This window comes from Epinephelus fuscoguttatus, linkage group LG1 (assembly GCF_011397635.1).
Source record: "Epinephelus fuscoguttatus linkage group LG1, E.fuscoguttatus.final_Chr_v1".
NCBI classification, from domain to species: Eukaryota; Metazoa; Chordata; class Actinopteri; order Perciformes; family Serranidae; genus Epinephelus; species Epinephelus fuscoguttatus.
The window spans coordinates 5,346,254-5,365,269 of NC_064752.1; the positions used below are offsets into that span (position 1 = coordinate 5,346,254).

General features: G+C 41.6%; 3 protein-coding genes across 3 annotated transcripts; 1 reads left to right on the forward strand and 2 right to left on the reverse strand.

Annotated features, from left to right (window-relative positions):
- Positions 1-1,728: 1,728 nt before the first annotated feature.
- Positions 1,729-5,114, reverse strand: LOC125887909 (homeobox expressed in ES cells 1-like; the record flags this gene model as incomplete). Its single annotated transcript, XM_049575030.1, has 4 exons — positions 4,994-5,114; positions 2,688-2,824; positions 2,424-2,525; positions 1,729-1,932 (listed from the first exon to the last, which is right to left on the reverse strand). Coding segments are annotated over exons 1-4 (564 nt in total), but the record flags the coding sequence as incomplete, so codon positions are not given.
- A 3,171-nt stretch (positions 5,115-8,285) lies between these two features.
- LOC125897024 (nuclear factor 7, ovary-like) lies at positions 8,286-11,121 on the forward strand. The gene is made up of 2 exons (XM_049590050.1): positions 8,286-8,352; positions 8,436-11,121. The coding sequence occupies exon 2, from the start codon at positions 8,453-8,455 to the stop codon at positions 9,842-9,844; it is 1,392 nt and encodes a 463-aa protein (XP_049446007.1). The 5' UTR covers positions 8,286-8,352; positions 8,436-8,452; the 3' UTR covers positions 9,845-11,121.
- Positions 11,122-11,334: 213 nt separating this feature from the next.
- Positions 11,335-17,869, reverse strand: LOC125897108 (cytochrome c1, heme protein, mitochondrial). Its single transcript, XM_049590189.1, has 7 exons — positions 17,733-17,869; positions 15,291-15,481; positions 14,969-15,095; positions 14,572-14,729; positions 14,320-14,480; positions 13,918-14,018; positions 11,335-12,021 (listed from the first exon to the last, which is right to left on the reverse strand). The coding sequence occupies exons 1-7, from the start codon at positions 17,811-17,813 to the stop codon at positions 11,917-11,919; spliced, it is 924 nt and encodes a 307-aa protein (XP_049446146.1). The 5' UTR covers positions 17,814-17,869; the 3' UTR covers positions 11,335-11,916.
- Between the last annotated feature and the right edge of the window lie 1,147 nt (positions 17,870-19,016).

Below are 19,016 nucleotides of genomic sequence, written 5' to 3' on the forward strand. Positions count from 1 at the left end.
AAAAAACCCGACGAAAAACAGAAAAAAATACCCCGAAAAACAGGGAAAAAAATCCTCAGAAAAACAGAAAAATTACTCAGAAAAACAGGGCTTTTTTATTTGTCAAGTGAATGCAATACGCTTCCGTACCCCAAAGACTCCAGTGTCTCGGAAAAAGATTTTGTTATTAATCTACATCTATTTTTAGCAACGTTTTATATCCATGAATGTAAATTTGCTAAAAGCCTGTCTCTTTGTCCTTCAAAGGAGAAGTGAAAAGCTATATGGCTTCCATTGAACATTGGTACAACTCTCTAGCTATTAACACACATCTACAATGTGCTATTTTTAATTTGCTCTGATGTATGTAACCTCTTGTCATTCTGTTAAATGTTTTTGTACTTTGTTCTTGTACGTGTTATACATGTCCTTAACATGGATGTTCTGTACTATGATTTTTAAAAAAAAACAGTACTCAGATATTGTACATTACCTAAGTAGCAATGCTCCAATGCAGTCAGGGACAAGTACTCAGTTACAAGTAAAAGTCCCACATTATAAAATTTTTCTTAAGTACAAAATTATTACCGTCAATTAGGGCTGCCACTAACGATTATTTTCACTATCGACTAATCTGTCGATTATTTCTTCGATTAGTCGACTAATCATTTCATCGGAAAATGTGTTAAAATGTTGAAAAATGTCGGTCTGTCTCGCCCAAACCCCAAAATCACGTCATCTAATGTCTTGTTTCGTACTCACGCCAAAGGGTTTTAGTTCACTGTCACAGGAGAGTGTGTAAAGCTGCCAATATCTGAACGTAAGAAGCTGCAGTGAGAGTATTTTGGGTACTTTTATAGTACTTTTCTATGAAAAATGACTCGAACCGATTAGTCGACTACTAAAATAGTCACCGATTAGTCGACTAATCATCGATTAATCGACTAATCGTGGCAGCCCTACTGTCAAAATATACTTAAAGTACGCTACCAAAAATTAAAACACTCTGTAAGAAGAATGCCCCATCTCAGAACAAAGTACAATATAATATATATTTGGATTACTGACACATTAATGTGTTGATCTGTTTAAATATGAAGTTAGTGAATGTGTAGCTAATTTAAATTACTTTAAATACAGGCATATTTATTCATTTATACTGGTATGTAATTATTTGTTTGAGTTGAAGCTTTGTCTGTAGTTGACATGTTTTTCCTATGTCAACTCAAAAATACGAATGAGAAGTTTATAACTTAAACAATATATCATGTTGAGCGCCTGCTAGTCTGAAACAAATAAAAAATGTTGCGGTGAATCTTTTATTTTCTCTCTGGTATTAACAACACTGTCAAAGGTCTGCCCAGTAAAAACCTACAGTGTGTATCTAACAGTCGTGAAAAGGTTGATGCATCTTAATGACTGTTTCCTATGGAGAGGTCAGGGACGGACAAGATTCACATACTTTAGTTTTAATTAGACTTTGTACAGTTAGAGAACAGACACATATTCACATATTAAAGAACATTAAACAAACTGATCCAGAGCAGCTCTCATAATAAAGTTTTATCTTCAAGACAACAGAAATATTTCCACAGTGTGCCTGATAGACGAACTTTTTGTGTAAACATTATATCCTCGGTAGGGCGTGTAAGCAAACTGTGACTTCAGTTGTCACCGTTTGTTTTCCAGACATCCAGAAACAGGACGAGTTTATCAGCATTACTCCTCCTCCTCCTCCTCCTCCTCCTCCTCCTCCTCCTCCTCCACCTCAAGCTGTAGACGAGAGGCGAGCCGCTGAGCGAGCTCCAGGTCAGCTCCCGCATCCCGCTCAGCCTTCAGGTGACCTATGACCTCATGTCTGACCCCGAGATCCGCCACGGCCGTCTGAACCAGCTGCAGACGGGTTTCTCTGAGGGAACGCCGCAGCTTGGCTCGCCGGTTCTGAAACCAGATCTGAGAAAGAGAGCTGAAAGTTAACATGGCAGAGACAACAGCAGAAGAGCTGCTTGTCGTTAGTGCTTTCATGTCGGACGTTCTCCCTTCTTTCTTCTTTAGTTTATATTCTCACACTCAGAATGTTCCCTTTTTTCAGTTTCTGATATTAGTCACACTATGTTAACATTAAAACACATCTTTGGACAATCACCTCTGTACATAGTTGCACAAATTTTCTGTACATTATATTGTGATGTGCAAATATTCTACATGTCTTGTGCATCTTCATCGTCTCTCCAAACTTTCCAAAGATACTAAATGGGTGTAAAATTCACACTTGGTATCTCTGGAAAGTTTGGAAATATTTTCACTGGAATTTAAAATGAGGTTCTTTGGGTTTAAACAGAATCTGTAATGACTTTGCACACTGGGTTAGTTTAAGAAGTTTAAACAGCAGCAGCAGCAGCAGAGGAGCTATCTTCAGTTAAATTCTCAGTATGTGTGTGAACCTGTATTCTGTCCTCGTCCAGGTCCAGTCTGCCTGCCAGCTGCTCCCTCAGCTGGATACCTGGGTAACAGTTCACCTGAAACACTGTCTCCAGAACATTCACCTGCACAACACACACACACACACACACACACACACACACACACACACACACACACACACACACGCACATATGAGATTACCAAACTCAGTATTTGAATGAAAGAGAGCCCTTTCTCTTGATCTGATTTTGAATGATTAATTGACAGACTGACTGACTGATTACCTGGCTGGTGGTGAAGGCAGTGCGTGGTCTGCGTCCGATATACCAGTTGGATGTCGGCCTAGCAGAGTTCAGCTGCTGAGGATGATGATGTGGTTTTGAGCACAAACTGTTTCTGTTCTCCTTCTCTGCTCCGATCTCTGGATACAATGGAAAACAAAAGAAGAAGAGCAGACTGCACATGAAACACCTTTTGTAATTAATTATCAATTCTTTCTCACAACATTAAACCTATTGGGGGAATTTTTCCAGTACTTTCAAATACGATTTTATGTCCTCGACCTGACACATTTTACACATATTAACCCTGAGCAATTGGGTTCTCTGAGCAAGAGGGTTGCCGGTTCGATCCCGGGCGTGGGAGCCCTTCTGTGCGGAGTTTGCATGTTCTCCCCGTGTCAGCGTGGGTTCTCTCCGGGCACTCCGGCTTCCTCCCACAGTCCAAAGACATGCAGATTGGGGACTAGGTTAATTGGTAACTCTAAATTCTCCGTAGGTGTGAATGTGAGTGTGAATGGTTGTTTGTCTCTATGTGTCAGCCCTGTGATAGTCTGGCGACCTGTCCAGGGTGAACACCGCCTCTCGCCTGATGTAGCTGGGATAGGCTCCAACCCCCCCTGCGACCCTCAAGAGGATGAAGCGGTTAGAAGATGAATGAATGAATGAATGAAGAAGGCAGTGATGAACAAAAGAAGAAATGGCCAATAAAATTAGCAAAAAGAGAAAATTAAAAACAAGGAAAGAAAGAAAGGCAGAAAGAAAGTTAAAAACATACAAACAAGCAAATTACTTGAAGAGCGCCTAAAAATTATAATAATTCTGTAACATAATTTTAAACTGTAATGATAATAATTCTAAATATTGTAGTAATATATATATACATAATATGTCTTTCCCCTATTTTTTTACGGTTTAAAAACAAAAAACAATTTTCTAAATCTACTTTTCCCCATGTTTTTGAAAGAAATTTGCCAAATCAATTTGTGAAAGGTGTCTGAAAGCAGCACAAGAAAAGTTTAAGGGTTAATATATTACAAATCTATATGTAAAAGTATATTAATGAGTTAATATTAGTCTTGATAGAGATCAGTTTAATATTGATTTTCAAAAGAAAACTTTGAATTGTTACCCATTGTGTGCTTTATTCCCTGTGTTCAGTAAACACTGACATTCAGTTTATTTTACTACTTTACAGTTCAGTTGTATTTAGTTGAACAACGAACAGAAACACTGAAGAAACTGAACGAACAACAGCTTATTTAGAGGGTTCCCTTTCATCTATTGCCCCAGAGCATCTTGCATCTTGCATCTTGTAATAACTTCTTAAAGCCTGACGCAAATTTTCAACAGCAATGGGTTTATTGATAGGAAGGATGGAATTGTTTTCTGGCTTTCCAAAACCAAAATGTTAATTGAAATATGTTCAGGCAAAGGAAAATATTGCAAAACTGAAAGTGATTGTATGTGTACACATGTACTAAACATAGCAGCTAATTTAAAGCTAAGCTAAACATCTCTAAAAAATACTGAACTCAGAAGTTGTATATAATGACACAAATGAACCAGAAGTTATATTATTGTATTTCTGCATTTATAGAAATACGCATGGAAAATTAAAAAATAATATTTAAAAAACAACTTTTTTTTACACTCAGTCGAGTAGAATTTTATATTATCAGCTGTAACTTTTTATACAGTTACACTCATAGGCATAGATTCAAAAAAGAAAGACAGCAGCAGACTTTTATTTTGACAAAATTAAAGACATTTCCACCATACATTGATGCAGAAAAGGCACAGATTGGTGCATAAAGAAATCACCAGAATGCAGCAAATTTAAATGTTTGACTCTTAAATTTCAGATTTTCTGGAGGACTCCCAATCCCACATTTCACATTTCCCCCCCAAATGTTAAAACAATACCTGTGCCTACGGTTGCAGCACTGTATACAATACTGTGGTGCTCTGTGTCATATATTTTTACATCAAACTAAATGCAGTTTATTTATGCAATAATAATTTTGTACCACCTAAACTGTGATTTCCCATTTTATTTTATGATCAGTTACATCACACTAATTTAGACGAGACAGAATACATTGAATTAAATGGTATTTAAATACTGTAAACGCATGAAACAAGACAACTAGTAATGAGTCAATTTGATTTTTCTATAATGATATCTTTACTTTTCAGCACTACAGTAAGATTCAGATCAGACTGGCGGTTGGTGCTTTGTCACTAGTAAACAAACTATGTATTAAATATACATAGAAAATAGTTCGAGGTAAAGACTTTTATCTCCTCACCTGCCCACGGTCGGTGGAGTTTCAGGCAGGTTCCAGGTCTTTCCAGCTCCAAACCCAGAATCCGCTCAATGGAGAACGCCGGCCTGCTTTCCGCTGTCACAGGAGCCACAGTGGACGCCATAGTAATCGATCTGACTCAATAAACAACCTTAAAAACTACTGACGACAACTAAAACAAGAAAACTGCCCCATAAGTTGATTTTCTCTCGATTAAAAACTGATGATACTAAAGGTTCTATGCTGTGGACCAGTGCTCTGCAATCAGCTGCAACAGTGAATGGATGATGAAGTCTGAGGAACATGTGAAACAGCAGGAAGACAAACTGCTGACTGCTGGTTTAAATGGGAGTGGAGGATTTACAATGGCCACCTATTAGAATTAAGAAGTGTTTTTTCCATGTGAATGAGATTCCCTGAGGTTCCATGCAGCAGCTAATCTCTCACTCAGTGTGTGTGTGTGTGTGTGTGTGTGTGTGTGTGTGTTACTGAGAGAGAGCATATTTAAATTTTTAGTTTACTTAGTTTAACAACTCTGCAAAAAGAGAGTATTTGCAAACTTTGCAGGAGACAAAAACATTTTGTGTGTGAGGACGAACACGTGTGTGTATTTGTATCAGTGTTTTCCCACAGTGATTCCCTGAATGAGTGCGTGTGTGAGATTAGGTTGAGGAGCCTTTTTTAAAACTGTCACCGGTGTCAAACAAACACAAAGCATAATTCCACCCTTTTCATCGGAATTACCAAAGTAGAAAATCAGTTTAGTTTTCCAACTAAAAATACGTCTATGCTTCTGTTACAAGTCTGTGACGGACTCTAATCTAATAATAATAATAATGATAACGACGGCAATAATTACGATCCGGGGAGATCCACTAATACTATTAGCCTAATCTGTGTGTGTTGTGATGCAGATGAAGCTCGTAGCGTCTGAATGCAGGTTGAAGCAGCAGGGAGGAAAACCTTTTCACAACCAGATTAGCTCCTAATGAAGGCCTGAAGCAGCTTTAAACTAACCGCACACTTGTTTATTTATCCCTGAATGAAAGGAAGGATGGGTGTAAGGATGTGATGACAACAGGCAGAGAGGAAGGCTGTCTAAACTAAGCTTCAGTGTGATGATGAGTGGAATACAGCTGAAGGAATATTTCAGCTTCTTTGGAAGTAGACTTCACTTTCTGCCTGAGAATGATACGAGAAGATTGTTAAGAGTCTCATTTCTGTGTGTTAAATATAAAGCTGGAGCAGGAAGGTGATAGTTTAACTCCCCCAGGGATCAAAAATGCCTGGGCAGTGGCCTGTGGTGTCAGACATGGACACAAAATGCACCCTTTAGCATCTGTATTAGATGCTACAGGCTTTTAACAAACTCCAATGTGAACCCATCAGTGTCATTATTAGACTATAAGAGCAATGGGCAGAGGATAAAGCGCGAAAAAGTCCACCTAGGGTGGGTGACAGGGGAGATGGATGGGTCCAATAAGCACAGGACTTTGACCTAGTAGACACATGTATGTGCCCTGGGTGAAACTAAACATTGACGCTGAGTTACGTAGGTCATTACTCACTTGAGTCTGAAAGGTTGTGGTTCATGTTAGCCACATCCCTCCATCCATTCATCCATTTTCAACCACTTATCCAGAGCCAGGTCGTGGGGGCAGGTGGCTGAGCAAAGTCCTCCAGATGTCCCTCTCCTCAGCAATGCTTTCCAGCTCCTCCTGGGGGACTCAGAAACGTTCACAGACCAGATGACATATATAATTCCTCCAGCATGTTCTGGGTCTGCCCTTGGACCTCCTACCGGTTGGATGTGCCTGGAACACCTCAAGGAAGCATCCTGATCAGATGCCTGAACCACCTCAACTGACCCCTTTCGACGTGAAGGAGCAGCGGCTCTACTCCGAGCTCCCTCTGCATGTCCGAGCTCCTTACCCTATATCTAAGGCTGAGCGCAGCCACCCTTTGGAGGAAACTAATTTCTGCTGCTTGTATCCATGACCTCATCCTTTTGGTCATAACCCAAAGCTCATGATAGGTGAGGGGTGGGACGTAGATAGACCAGTAAATCGAAAGCTTTGCCTTGCAGCTCAGCTCCCTCTTCACCATGACGGTCAACCGCCGATCCATCTCCCCCTCCATTCTACCCTCACTCGTGATCAAGACCTGGGGATACTTGATCTCCCTCACTTGGGGAAGTAACTTACTCCCAACCCAGAGGGGTCAATCCAGCATTTTCTGGCAGACAACCGTGGCCTTAGTCATGTGAGTTGACTAATGTGACTTATGCCAACCACACTTTCTTCCTAACCCTAATCAAGGAGTCTTGTTGCCTAAACCTAACTGGCACTGACATCTTCCTAGACCATACTTGCCACCCTTACCAGTTTCCCTGGGAAACTTGGCCCTCCAGGGATCACAATTCCCCATATTTCCCTAAATATATGATACTTTTTCCTTTTCAATATTACAATCTGTTTTTGTAACTGTACAGCAAGTATAAGCCTTATAACTTGAAAAAGTCTGCTGCTTCCACCTGGACATCAATACAACTACATTAAATGTCAGCTCGTCCTCTCAAGTGAGTATGAGACGGAGAGAGAAATAGAGAGTATTAAGAGAAAGAAATACTCAGGGTAATTGCAGACATCCTGGAAAGAAGAATTCCCATTTCTCATGGAAGGCTTTAAAGAATTCCCTTTAATGAATATGGTCACTTCTGGCTCCAAAAAAAACCCCCAAGATGGCCACAATTGAAATGCTGAACTTGAGGCTTTAAACTGGGGAATCCACAAACCAATACGTGACGTCACAGTGGTTACGTCCATTATTTTACACAGTCTGTGTTTTTATCCCATATATTGACAGAAATGTAACAACAGGGGGGAATTATGTAGTGCAAAGATTTCTTGAGAAATGATTTATCCATTAAGATGGTACTTTGTTGGGGCAACTGAGGTTACAGAGCACTGGTTGTTACCAAAACCAGGCAACCTCTCTGATTGTAAATAATGAAATTAATGATGGCTAAATTCCATTTAGTTGCTGTGATTTCAGGAGTTACAACACACCCATCGTTACTATATTTAGTAAAACCTGTGCTTTCCCTACTGTGACAAATCAAAAAGTGTGCTGCGAGAAAGGCCTTTGAAGGAAATGTGAAACTCCCATTACCTCACAAGAGCCCCACCCTGTATTGTACCTGACTCATCTGAGACATGCCAGTAAGAGTCTACCGTTCTTCCTTGTTACCAAATACACACGCTGCAACATAAACTGTCAGTTCAAACTAATCACATCCAGAGAGAGGACGGCTTGAAGAGAGGACACGGCCACTTAACCTGCTCCAGCAGCCCACACTGCATGTGAGTTTTACACAGAAACTGGACTCAGAGTGAAAGTAAGTGTCACAAGTGATTCACTGTGATTTCTGCTTGCTGTCTTTCAGCTTCACTCAGAGAGAGAATGTCTGCCGGGTCTGAGGAGGATCTCTCCTGTCCTGTCTGCCGTGATATCTTCAAAGACCCCGTTGTCCTGGCATGCAGCCACAGCTTCTGTAAAGACTGTCTGCAGAACTGGTGGACAGAGAAATACATACAGGAGTGTCCAGTCTGTAAGAGAAGATCATCAAGGGGTGATCCACCTTGTAACTTGGTGCTAAAGAAGCTGTGTGAGGCCCTCTTACTGAAGAGAGAGACGAGGGCTTCAGCAGGGTCTGAGACTCTCTGCCGTCTGCACTCTGAGAAACTCAAACTCTTCTGTCTGAACCATCAGCAGCCAGTGTGTGTTGTTTGTCTGCATTCAGAAACACACTCTGGACACACATTCAGACCTGTTAATGAAGTCGCACTGGATCACAGAAAGGAGCTCCTGAAGCGCCTGAGGCCCTTACAGCAGAAACTGAGGCTGTTTGAAGACGTTAAAGGAAACTGTGATCAAACAGCAGAACACATTAAGGTCCAGGCCCGACACACAGAGAGGCTGATTAAGGAGCAGTTTAAGAAGCTTCACCAGTTTCTACAAGAGGAAGAGGAGGCCAGGATCTCTGCTCTGAGGGAGGAAGAGGAGCGGAAGACTCGGATGATGAAGGAGAAGACTGAAGCTCTGAGCAGAGAGATAGCAGCTCTTTCAGACACAGTCAGAGCCACAGAGGAGGAGCTGAGAGCTGAAGACGTCTCATTCCTGCAGAACTACAAGGCTGCAGTGGAAAGAGTCCAGCAGCGCCCCCTGCTGGATGATCCACAGCTGGTCTCAGGAGCTCTGATAGATGAGGCCAAACATCTGGGCAACCTGACCTTCAACATCTGGAACAAGGTGAAGGACATGGTCTCCTACACTCCTGTGATTCTGGATCCAAACACTGCTCATCCAGAACTCATCCTGACTGAAGATCTGACCAGTGCGCTATTTGGAGAGAAACAGAAGCTTCCTGACAACCCAGAGAGGTTTGACTACTTTCGGATTGTCCTGGGCTCCGAGGGCTTTAACTCAGGGACTCACAGCTGGGACGTTGAGGTTGGAGACAACACAGACTGGTTTGTTGGTGTGGCAGCAGCGTCCGTCCAGAAGAAGGGAAAACACCCATGTAGTTTATGGAGAGTAGGGTACCTTAACGGTAAATACACAGCACGCTCTCTATCAGACCCCTCCATAGTTCTGTCAATGAGGAGAAAGCTCCAGAGGATCAGAGTTAAACTGGACTGGGACAAAGGAAATCTGTCATTCTCTGATTCTGATACTAACACACACATACACACCTTCACACACACTTTCACTGAGAGGCTGTTTCCATACTTTAACACTATAAATGCACACTCACTGAGGATATTACAAATTCCTGTCTTTGCAGTAGTATGACAAGGAGCCTTATCCTGATGCTGATCTTATTCAGGAGATCATGTTTATATGGAACATGAGAAACCTGAGACACCTGAACTACAAAGCCAGTTCAGCATATCTAGGACATCTTTTTGTTATGTGCTTTGACCAACCCTAACATTTGCTGTCTGGATAACGGGTACAACAAAGCTGTGTATCAACTGATTTAGTCAACTCTGGGTTTTCCTACCCTGAAGTTACCCCGCTAACTAGTACAGGCCTCAGGTTATTCTTTTCCTTGTATACAAGACGCTGCTGCCACTGCCAAGGACAAAAGCAGACTGCAGAGCATCATTTGCTCCGCCGAGAAGGTGATTGGCTGCAATCCGCCCTCCCTCCAGGACTCTGAGGTGCACAGGAAAGATTGTGGCTGATCCCTCCCACCCTGGACACAAACTCTTTGAGACTCTCCCCTCTGGCAGGAGGCTGCGGTCCATCACAACCAAAACCTCACACCATAAAAACGGTTTCTTTCCGTCTGCAGCTGGCCTCATCATCTTGGTCATTCACCTGTCACAAACTGCACTGCGTTGATTTTGCACATCCACATGATCACACTAGTATCCAGGGATCTGATCATGTGGGTGCAGTTGTGTTCATTTCTTTCTATCTTAGCCATTATGCTCTGTACCACCAAAGACTGAATATTAATGAATATGGAGTGGAGTAACAAGGACCCTCGTGCACATGTAAATGTACTCAGTGTGAACACATACAGACAGTTTTATAAATGTGCACCACTCTTTGTTGCTGCAGTCAAAGCAGGGTCTAAAATTAGCACCCACCACCTGCCAGATCCAGGTTAATTACTGGCAGTGGCGTGTGAAATAGTCAGGCCATCTGCCACTTTGGCAAACAGGGAAAAGTGCAAAATGGAAACACATTCAATAATATAAGCATATGATTGAATAGAGCTGCACACAATGCTGTTGTCATTAGAACCGTATTCACTTTGATTGACAGTCAAAGATCACTGAATTCTAATACTGTGTTTAGGGATGCATGATAATATCGGCACGTTGTGGGAATCAGCCAACGTGCTTTTTCTTAGTTTGCACATTGAACGAATATTAGACGTTGAAAGGCACAGTATATGTCTCCATCTGCTGGTTGGCCTTCACGATAAGAGCATGCATGCATATGATGTTAATTCCACTACAGAAGAGACTTGCTGTTTTGTGGCTAAACTGTTTTCCAGATTAATCAGATTCATTTCCTACATTTTCAAAGCATTAGTGACGTTCAACTCTGGAGGTCAATAAATTATTACCTCATAAGAAAGTTTGTTCATTCACCATTTTATTAGATATTTACATGACAAAGTGTTGAAGCAGATTCTGCAACGAGTCAGACAGAAATGATCAGAACAACCCAGGCAGCATTAAACTGTGTGTGTGTGTGTGTGTGTGTCTGTGAGTGTGTGTGTGTGAGATGTCTCCTGCTGCTATGAACAAAACAAACCGCCAAAGTTTCCTTTAAGATAATTTATTTTGTACAGTAAAACAGAGATTCAGAGGTTGCATTGCATCCACTGAGTTTTTTGTGGTGAGGACAGGGGAGGATGGATTAACACACACCCAGGATGATGTTACACAATCTGACGGCAACCTTTTCTCAGCGTTTGTGTGACTATTGAATATCTTACAAAGATGGGCAGTTAACTGACTTCTCAGTCGATTGTGACAAAGTGTCTGATACGAGATGTCGAGACCTGAACTGCTGCCAGCGATGACTCGATGCAGATCAAACAAACTTTGTGAGGGGTGCGTTCAAGAACGCCACAACTCTCAAACACACTTGCACCACAGTATTCCAGATAAAGAAGAGTCTGTCACACAAATGGTTCTACCACGCCAACAACTAAAAACAGGCATTGTTCTGTAAGAATAAACATAATATATACTCTCATTTCTCTACCCCCTCTTGGAAAGGCGTGTGTGGTTGTCAGTTGTTCTTAGTCCGTATAATCATCGTGAGGTGAGCGTTGTGGGGTCGTTGAACGCAGCCCCTCTCTGGTAGATTTAGGCCCAGGTAGGGGTGTTTGTTTCAGTTTACTTTGGAGGCCTGTAGGCGATCTTCCTGCTCTTCAGCACAGACCACCTGTGTCTCTTCATATAGTAGATCAGAGGGATGAGGATGCCGGAGCCCAGCAGCAACTGGAAAGAGAACAAGAGCACAAAGATTAATCTCATGAGCTCCACGTTTACACCCAGTTTTCACTGGTTCTACATTCTGACAATTCTTTCTTCAACATAGAGAACTTGAAACAGACGTAGTGGTGATACAATGATTTCCGAAGCAAGTGTATTATATTAACGTATTTTAGTCTGTAATCTCTGGCAATCTTTGTGTTGTGTTTTTGTACTGTACTGTGTTTGTGTGGCATTTGCATTTGGTCTTTGTCCTGTCATTAAAATGTCACTTTAAAAAAAGAAAAGGTTAAACAAAAGGGGATTTACAGGTGTTTTTTACAGTTCATTGAATTCTGCACAACCTGAAAAATTTGCAGAGTCCGAGCAACTTTTCCAAAAATTTGAACAATCACCGTAAATTCTCATGAGTTGCCAAACTCCCTTGTTTCTGGTTGTGAAGATGCAGACGTGTGACGCTAACGCCTCACATTTACCAGCAAACATTTCTGCTTAAGACCCTGCAAGGCAATTCACTGATGTTCAGCATGGAAGTGGGAGTACACTGTTTTTGCCGCGTACAACTTTGCGGTGGAGCACAAATGGCATCAATTGACACTTTCTAAGACAAATCACGATGACACAGGTTGTTGTTTCTATATTTGTTGCCCACATTCAGAAATTCAGAACAGTGTGGTTTTATTCTCACTGGAATAAGATGCTTTTATTTTTTTAGTAAATTACACACACATCAATATCACAACTATTTTTGCAATTTTCATTTGCTCCTCAATTTCTCTGCAGAACAGCTTCTAAAACAATCATAACATGCAATGCAATTTTTGAGAAAAGCTGCAGTGAAATCCGGTAATTAAAGCTGCAACCATCCAAAAAAAAAAAAAAAAAAAAAAAAAAAAATCCTGGAGGGGGCTGCCATACAACAGGGGGAAAAAAAAAATCAAAAACCTTGGCTTTTTAAAGGGCAGAAAGCCGGAATCAAATGTCAGGTCAGGTTTGTAATCTGCTTCTTATTTTGTTATCATATATTTACTGATTTAAATAATATTAGACTCTACCTTATTCAGGAAACCTTCTTGTGTGGCTGCTTGTGTTATAGTATTATCTAACAGTTAAAAACTTTGGCTCCTATTGTTAAAAGAAAAACGTGTAAACGCCCCAAAGAAAAGTATAGAAATTAGTACTGGTTCAGTACTGGTACCTAATCTAAGGTTTCACATTGGACCTAGTATCAGTGAAGCTTAAATTCAGCCCAGATGCAATCTAAGGTACATATTAGGGATGGGCGGATCGATACCAAAATATCAATACTCTTGAGACTATTTTTTTATGCTTAAGATCGAGTAGAATAGAGTTAATAGGATAGACACCAAAAAAGGGATCACTTTCTCTCTTCTGTGTCTCATTTATTCGTATTTCAAGAGTAAATCTGTGTGCAAACAACATTCTATTGTCGTGAACACATCTAATGCATGTACTTCTTGCTTTTCCGCTGCTTATGTGTAGTCTGCCCTCAGACAACTTACTCTAGACCCAGCAGCGTTTTCTTAGTTTCACTTTCACCCAATGTTGGCATTAAGAGGATGTTATGACCGCCTCCCAGCCCTCCTGTCTACTGCTGGGACCTGCGAACCCTCAGTTGTGCTGTAAATAAAACCCTGTATGCATCCATGTGACTGTAGCCGTCTGTGGGCATTCGATGCGGAGAAAAAAACGAGAAAGAGCTTGGAGCTGCAGCTAAAAAGAGGGGAGGATAAAAAATAAGTAATATACTAAAAAGAGTCGTATCAGTATTGATATCGACGACTCTGGCCCTGTATTACTTGGTATCTGATCAAAACCAAAGTTTGTCGCATCGCCCACCCTTCGTATACGCGCGTGTGTGTGTGTGTGTGCGTGCTGTACCTTCAGTCCCATGCGTTTGCGTTGGTCGTGCTCTGGCTCGGCAGCCCACCTCAAGAACGTACATACATCTTTAGCGACCTGGCTCATGGTGGCAGGAGTTCCTATGGCAACAGATGCAGACAACTATCAGCACAATGATTTTAAAAAAAGCAAACGGTTACACAATCTCACACAGTGGCTGTAGGTAAAATGGTTACATCTTCTTTCACAGTATCTTCAAAGCTGTAGCAACTGACTGAAATATTAAATGTGTACTGAAAAATTAATGTCTATCAATCTATCTATCTATCTATCTATCTATAACAAAGTAAAGCATGTGATGAGATACGACTGTTATTTAGTGGGACCGGTCAATTGAACGGCCCGACAGCAGACTGTGCTGCACGCTGCATATTTACGTACCATCGTCATACTCCAGCACCTCGTTGTAGATGGGTGGAGCCATGCCGATGGCCTGGCCAGGGAAGTATGGGTTGTAGTAGAGTCCCTCTCTCACCGTCACTCCTGCTGGAGGTTCGCAGTATCCTGTCAGCAGGCTGAACACGTAATCCTCTCCTCCATGTCTGAGGGAAGCGGGGGGACACAATGAGTACACACCAAGGACATGTGGATTTCAGGTTTCACTGTGCTGGTATTTTGTCTTTCAGGAGTTACCTGGCATTGACAATGTAGCTGAGGTCTGGAGGCAGGGCTCCGTTATTGGCGACCCGAGCTGCCTCAGCGTTGGGATAGGGCTTTGGGAAGTAGTCCGACAGCTTTCCTGGCCGGGTGAACATCTCTCCACTCTCATCAGGTCCGTCCACAACCTCAATCTGAACACACAAGACACCTTTACAATATGGCTGAAAACAGACTATTAGATTGACACATGCCCAAATACAATGATAGTTTTTCTTGTTCATGTTTATAATGTGTAATACTACAACATTTTTATGTGGTCAGTTTGAAACGGCTCCACCCCTGAGTCTATCATTCTTATGCTCACACACACACACACACACACACACACACACACACACACACGCACACGCACACACACACACAGCCTCACCTCCTCAGCGATGGCCTTAACCTCAGCCTCCGTATGCGACACTCCCACCAGGTTTCTGAAGGCCAGGTACTCCATACTGTGGCAGGCCGAACACACTTGCTTATACACCTGGTAACCACGACGAATACTGAGGGGGCAGAGAGGGTGACAGAGAAAGAAAACACAGAGCAGCAATGGTTAAAAATATGGTCATCCTCTACAGATGATGAGACTTAAGGTGTAAAACACATCAGACTTTAGATCAAAAGTTCTACCAAATTAGTATGACAAATTTGTGATAGTCGGAGAATGTGTGTGTGTGTGTGTGTGTGTGTGTCCACACCTAGCGTGGTCCAGAGAGGAAAGAGGTCCAGCGTGGCTCCAGGGGTAGTTAGGGGGGTGGAGCTCAAGGTCAGAGGCTTTAACGGCTTGGTGCAGCATCAGCGCGAGCCCTGCCCCGCCAGCTGTAACCACACCTAGTGTCGTCAGGGCAACCTTCTTGTTTCGAGGCAGGCTGGCGAAGGACATGTTGGCCTACGAAGGATCAAGTGCACAGGATATCTGTTAATTACCTGAAAACATCCCAGTACGACGATGTACAGCTAATAATTCAAAACACCCCATTACGCCATATACAAGTACTTTAAATTCTGTGGGATACGACTGAGATCAGGACCCATTAATAAACTAATCTATTAGTAGATTAACATAACATTAATGTTTGGATGATTCTGAGCAAAAATACCAAGAATTCTCTGTTTCTTGTAACCCGGTGTGAGTACTTCCTGTCTGAAACAGGTTTGGTCTATAAAATATACAAAAACACTATAAATCCTAATGTCTGGAAGCAGCATCTTCTGTGACATCTTCACCTTGCCCAAAATTATTCTGATAACTGTAACACAAGGTAAAAAGGAGCAGCAAACCCTCACATTTGAGAGGCAGGAACACGGTGCTGTTTGGCATTTTACTTGAAAGGTGAAGTAACGAGTAAGAAGATGATCAAAATAGTTGCTAATTAATTTTCATATTGATTCAACTCCAGTAAGTAGAGAGAAAAGTCATGTTCAGGACAGTGCTGACTGTAACAACATGTGGGTTTTCCACAACAATCATCTGTCAAACTAAACATTCACCTCCAAACACAGCTTTACCACATGGATACTGTTTGGTGAGTTACATTCATCACAATGCCCTTGCTTGAAGTGTGTGAGTTCTTGTTGTCCTTATGAAACTGCCCTTCAGTGGTGCCTATGTAACCAGGCAGGGGGCATCACATGACAGCATCTCTGCATCAGCACGCAAACACATGCACACCAACCTGCATCTGCAGACAGGCAACACTCATTAACAGCAGAGGTAGCTAAGAAGTGAGCCATCTTGCTTCCCTCTCATCTCTGCTTAGAGCTGCCACTGTTTTGTATCGATCAGACACTGATGAGAAAATGGTGGCGGGTAAAGACAAAGCTCGCACTTCACTTATCCTGGAGGATGTGGGTGAAACTCCGACTAGAAACTGCGCAATATGCTTAAATGTTGAGAGCAAGGCAAACAAAATGGGGTCATTTTTCTTGACTATTAACTCTAAACTGTTGTTATTTGATGACTGCCAATAAACAGCACAGTTTGTATATGGGCAAGTCAAACGTGACGCTGGGCAAGTTGAGTTCCGGCCCGTTGCACCATAGACATTTAATGTAACTTTGAACCCAGTACAAGATCAGTAGCTTCATACCAGCACTCTTGAGTGGCATTCATTGTAAAGCATTATGGAGCTGACATGACAATTCGATTAATTATTGAAGCATTTTCTAAGAGAAGAAATTTTGCATCTATTGCTCTTCTTTTCTTAATCAATAATATCTAGTTGTGTCCAGTTTTCGAGCTGTCAATCAGACCAAACAAGGCGTCTCAACATGTCACATTTGACTGTGATACATATTTTCTGACATGTTATAAAAACACAAGTAATCAGAAAAATAATGAGCAGCATTATCAGTATAGACACCATATTGTTGCAGCCATGAAAACAGGAGGGGCTCACTATGATTACTGATTAAACAACACAAGGACATCAGATTTCATTTTTTTCAACCCAACTAAGCGCCAGCAAACACATAACGTTACAATGCAAAGAGTTCAAACTGGTCCCAGGACGCACCCATAGGTGCCAGTGAGCTCACAGATGAAGGATAACGCATACGTTACAGCTATGAACGGCTAAAGACGGCTCTCTTCACCGGAAGTCCTTACAGTCCTTGAAATGCTAACATGCTAGCCGATTAGCTCAGCTGCTATGACCGTTGATGCTTATAAGGGAATGTGAACGCATCGTGACCCGTGTCGAGATAACGATCACATACTCCAACGTGCACATAAGTGTCCGTGTACCGTTAGCCAAGGTGGAAGTTTAATTCTAGTGGCCCTGCACATTCGCCGGGTGGATGACACGACTTCATGAGTTAGCTAACCGGCTAGCTTGTGAATGGCTAGCGACGGCTATCGAGTAATTGAGACTTGTGACATTTGCTGTCGCAGTTCTTGACGCCATGGCGGTCTCTACGGTTCAAGAGTGACAAAATATCCTGAGAGCTACTTTCACAGTCGTTGCTGACATCCTAAAAATGTGTGGGATCACGAGTGACCTTGTCTCACCCCGCTGACAGCAGTCAGGCTAACATTAGCTCGGTGCTAGGACTCCACACAGCAGTGCTAACCCGTCAAAATGTCATTTTAAACACACTGTGTCCTGGATAGTAAACATAATATTCATCTGTCGACCTACCACGGGGGTCTTGATAGCTTTCGGTGTGCCGAGGAGGGCTCTCCCACTCCCCGATAGCACCACAACTCGTAGCGCCGCCATCTTCTCTGCGGTTCTCTGAGCTCAATGAAAAAGCTGCGTGGACTAGCGAGAAGCCTGGCACAAGTACTTCCGGTCGGAACCTTCAAAATAAAACCAGACTTTGTGAAGTGCACTGAAGACCCATCGAATCTGAATTTAAGGTGGACTTTTTAAAGCCTATATTAAGAAATCTTAATCTAAGACATTATGACTTTTTAAGGACCTGTAGACATCCTGCTTTAGTTACTAAATTGTGCTTACTGAGGCCTAATTTCAATATCTAATATTCCAGGGGAGTTTAAACAAACACAAATTTTCAAAAGAAAGGCAAACTTTGGGCTTGAAAACTTAGAAGGGTAAGCTAAGGTGGAAATCAATCTTTGACTTTATTGTGTCATTCTTAACATTTTGTACTTGAGTGAAATTTCATGTGTCTCCCATTTCATGATGTAAAATGTAAATTAATTAAATAAACAATATATATTTATATATTTAGCCAATTTTCTAACATTTGCAAGAGATCAGGAGGATTTGCAGCTCGCTGCAGGGACTGCTTTGAAAAATGTACATCACTATTTATCATCACACTATACTGTGACAAAATTCTCACATTAAAAACAAGTTGTTTCTATTTTACACTGGTTTTTGCTTTTGCTTCTTGTATATTTGAATGTTTTGGCAGATATTTTAAACTTTATTGTTGTAATACATGGGCCCAAAAAGTGACCCTGACACGGGGAACCCACTGGTTGTGAATTGTTAAAATTGTGGTTACTGTACTTTGTGTTACTGTGATTTGAAGCAATCTCTGGCGTAGGAATTTCCTTCGGGATAAATAAAAATAAATTTCTATTGAATTTAATTGGATGACACACAATTTATACAGTATGCTTTTCATTGCTCAGTGGACCTCACTGCCACCAATATATTTTCCCTTTCGTCAAGTCATCTCTTATTTTGAAGGTACCCCTCAACTATCGACCGGAACTACCTAACCGGGCTGATTCTGGTGAACTTGACGTCAAACTTACACAACCTGAATTTTACACAACCGTTTTTCGTATTGTTTAGTAACACGTTACAAAACAAGCACAAAAAATATATAATATTCATAAACCCACAGTTATCAGTCTCAGACGTTTGTTTTTAATAATCAGCTTGTTTGAGATAAATCAGGTGTGAAGGTGATTTTGTGGCTCCATCCAGCGGCTGCTTCGTGACTCT

Coding starts and splice junctions, on each gene's coding strand:
- LOC125897024 (XM_049590050.1), top strand. CDS start 8,453: ATGTCTGCCGGGTCTGAGGAGGATCTCTCCTGTCCTGTCTGCCGTGAT.
- LOC125897108 (XM_049590189.1), bottom strand. CDS start 17,813: ATGGCGGCGCTACGAGTTGTGGTGCTATCGGGGAGTGGGAGAGCCCTC. Junction 14,730..14,968: donor TTAAGGCCATCGCTGAGGAG/GTGAGGCTGTGT, acceptor TTGTGTGTTCAG/ATTGAGGTTGTGGACGGACC. Junction 14,481..14,571: donor AGCTACATTGTCAATGCCAG/GTAACTCCTGAA, acceptor CGCTTCCCTCAG/ACATGGAGGAGAGGATTACG.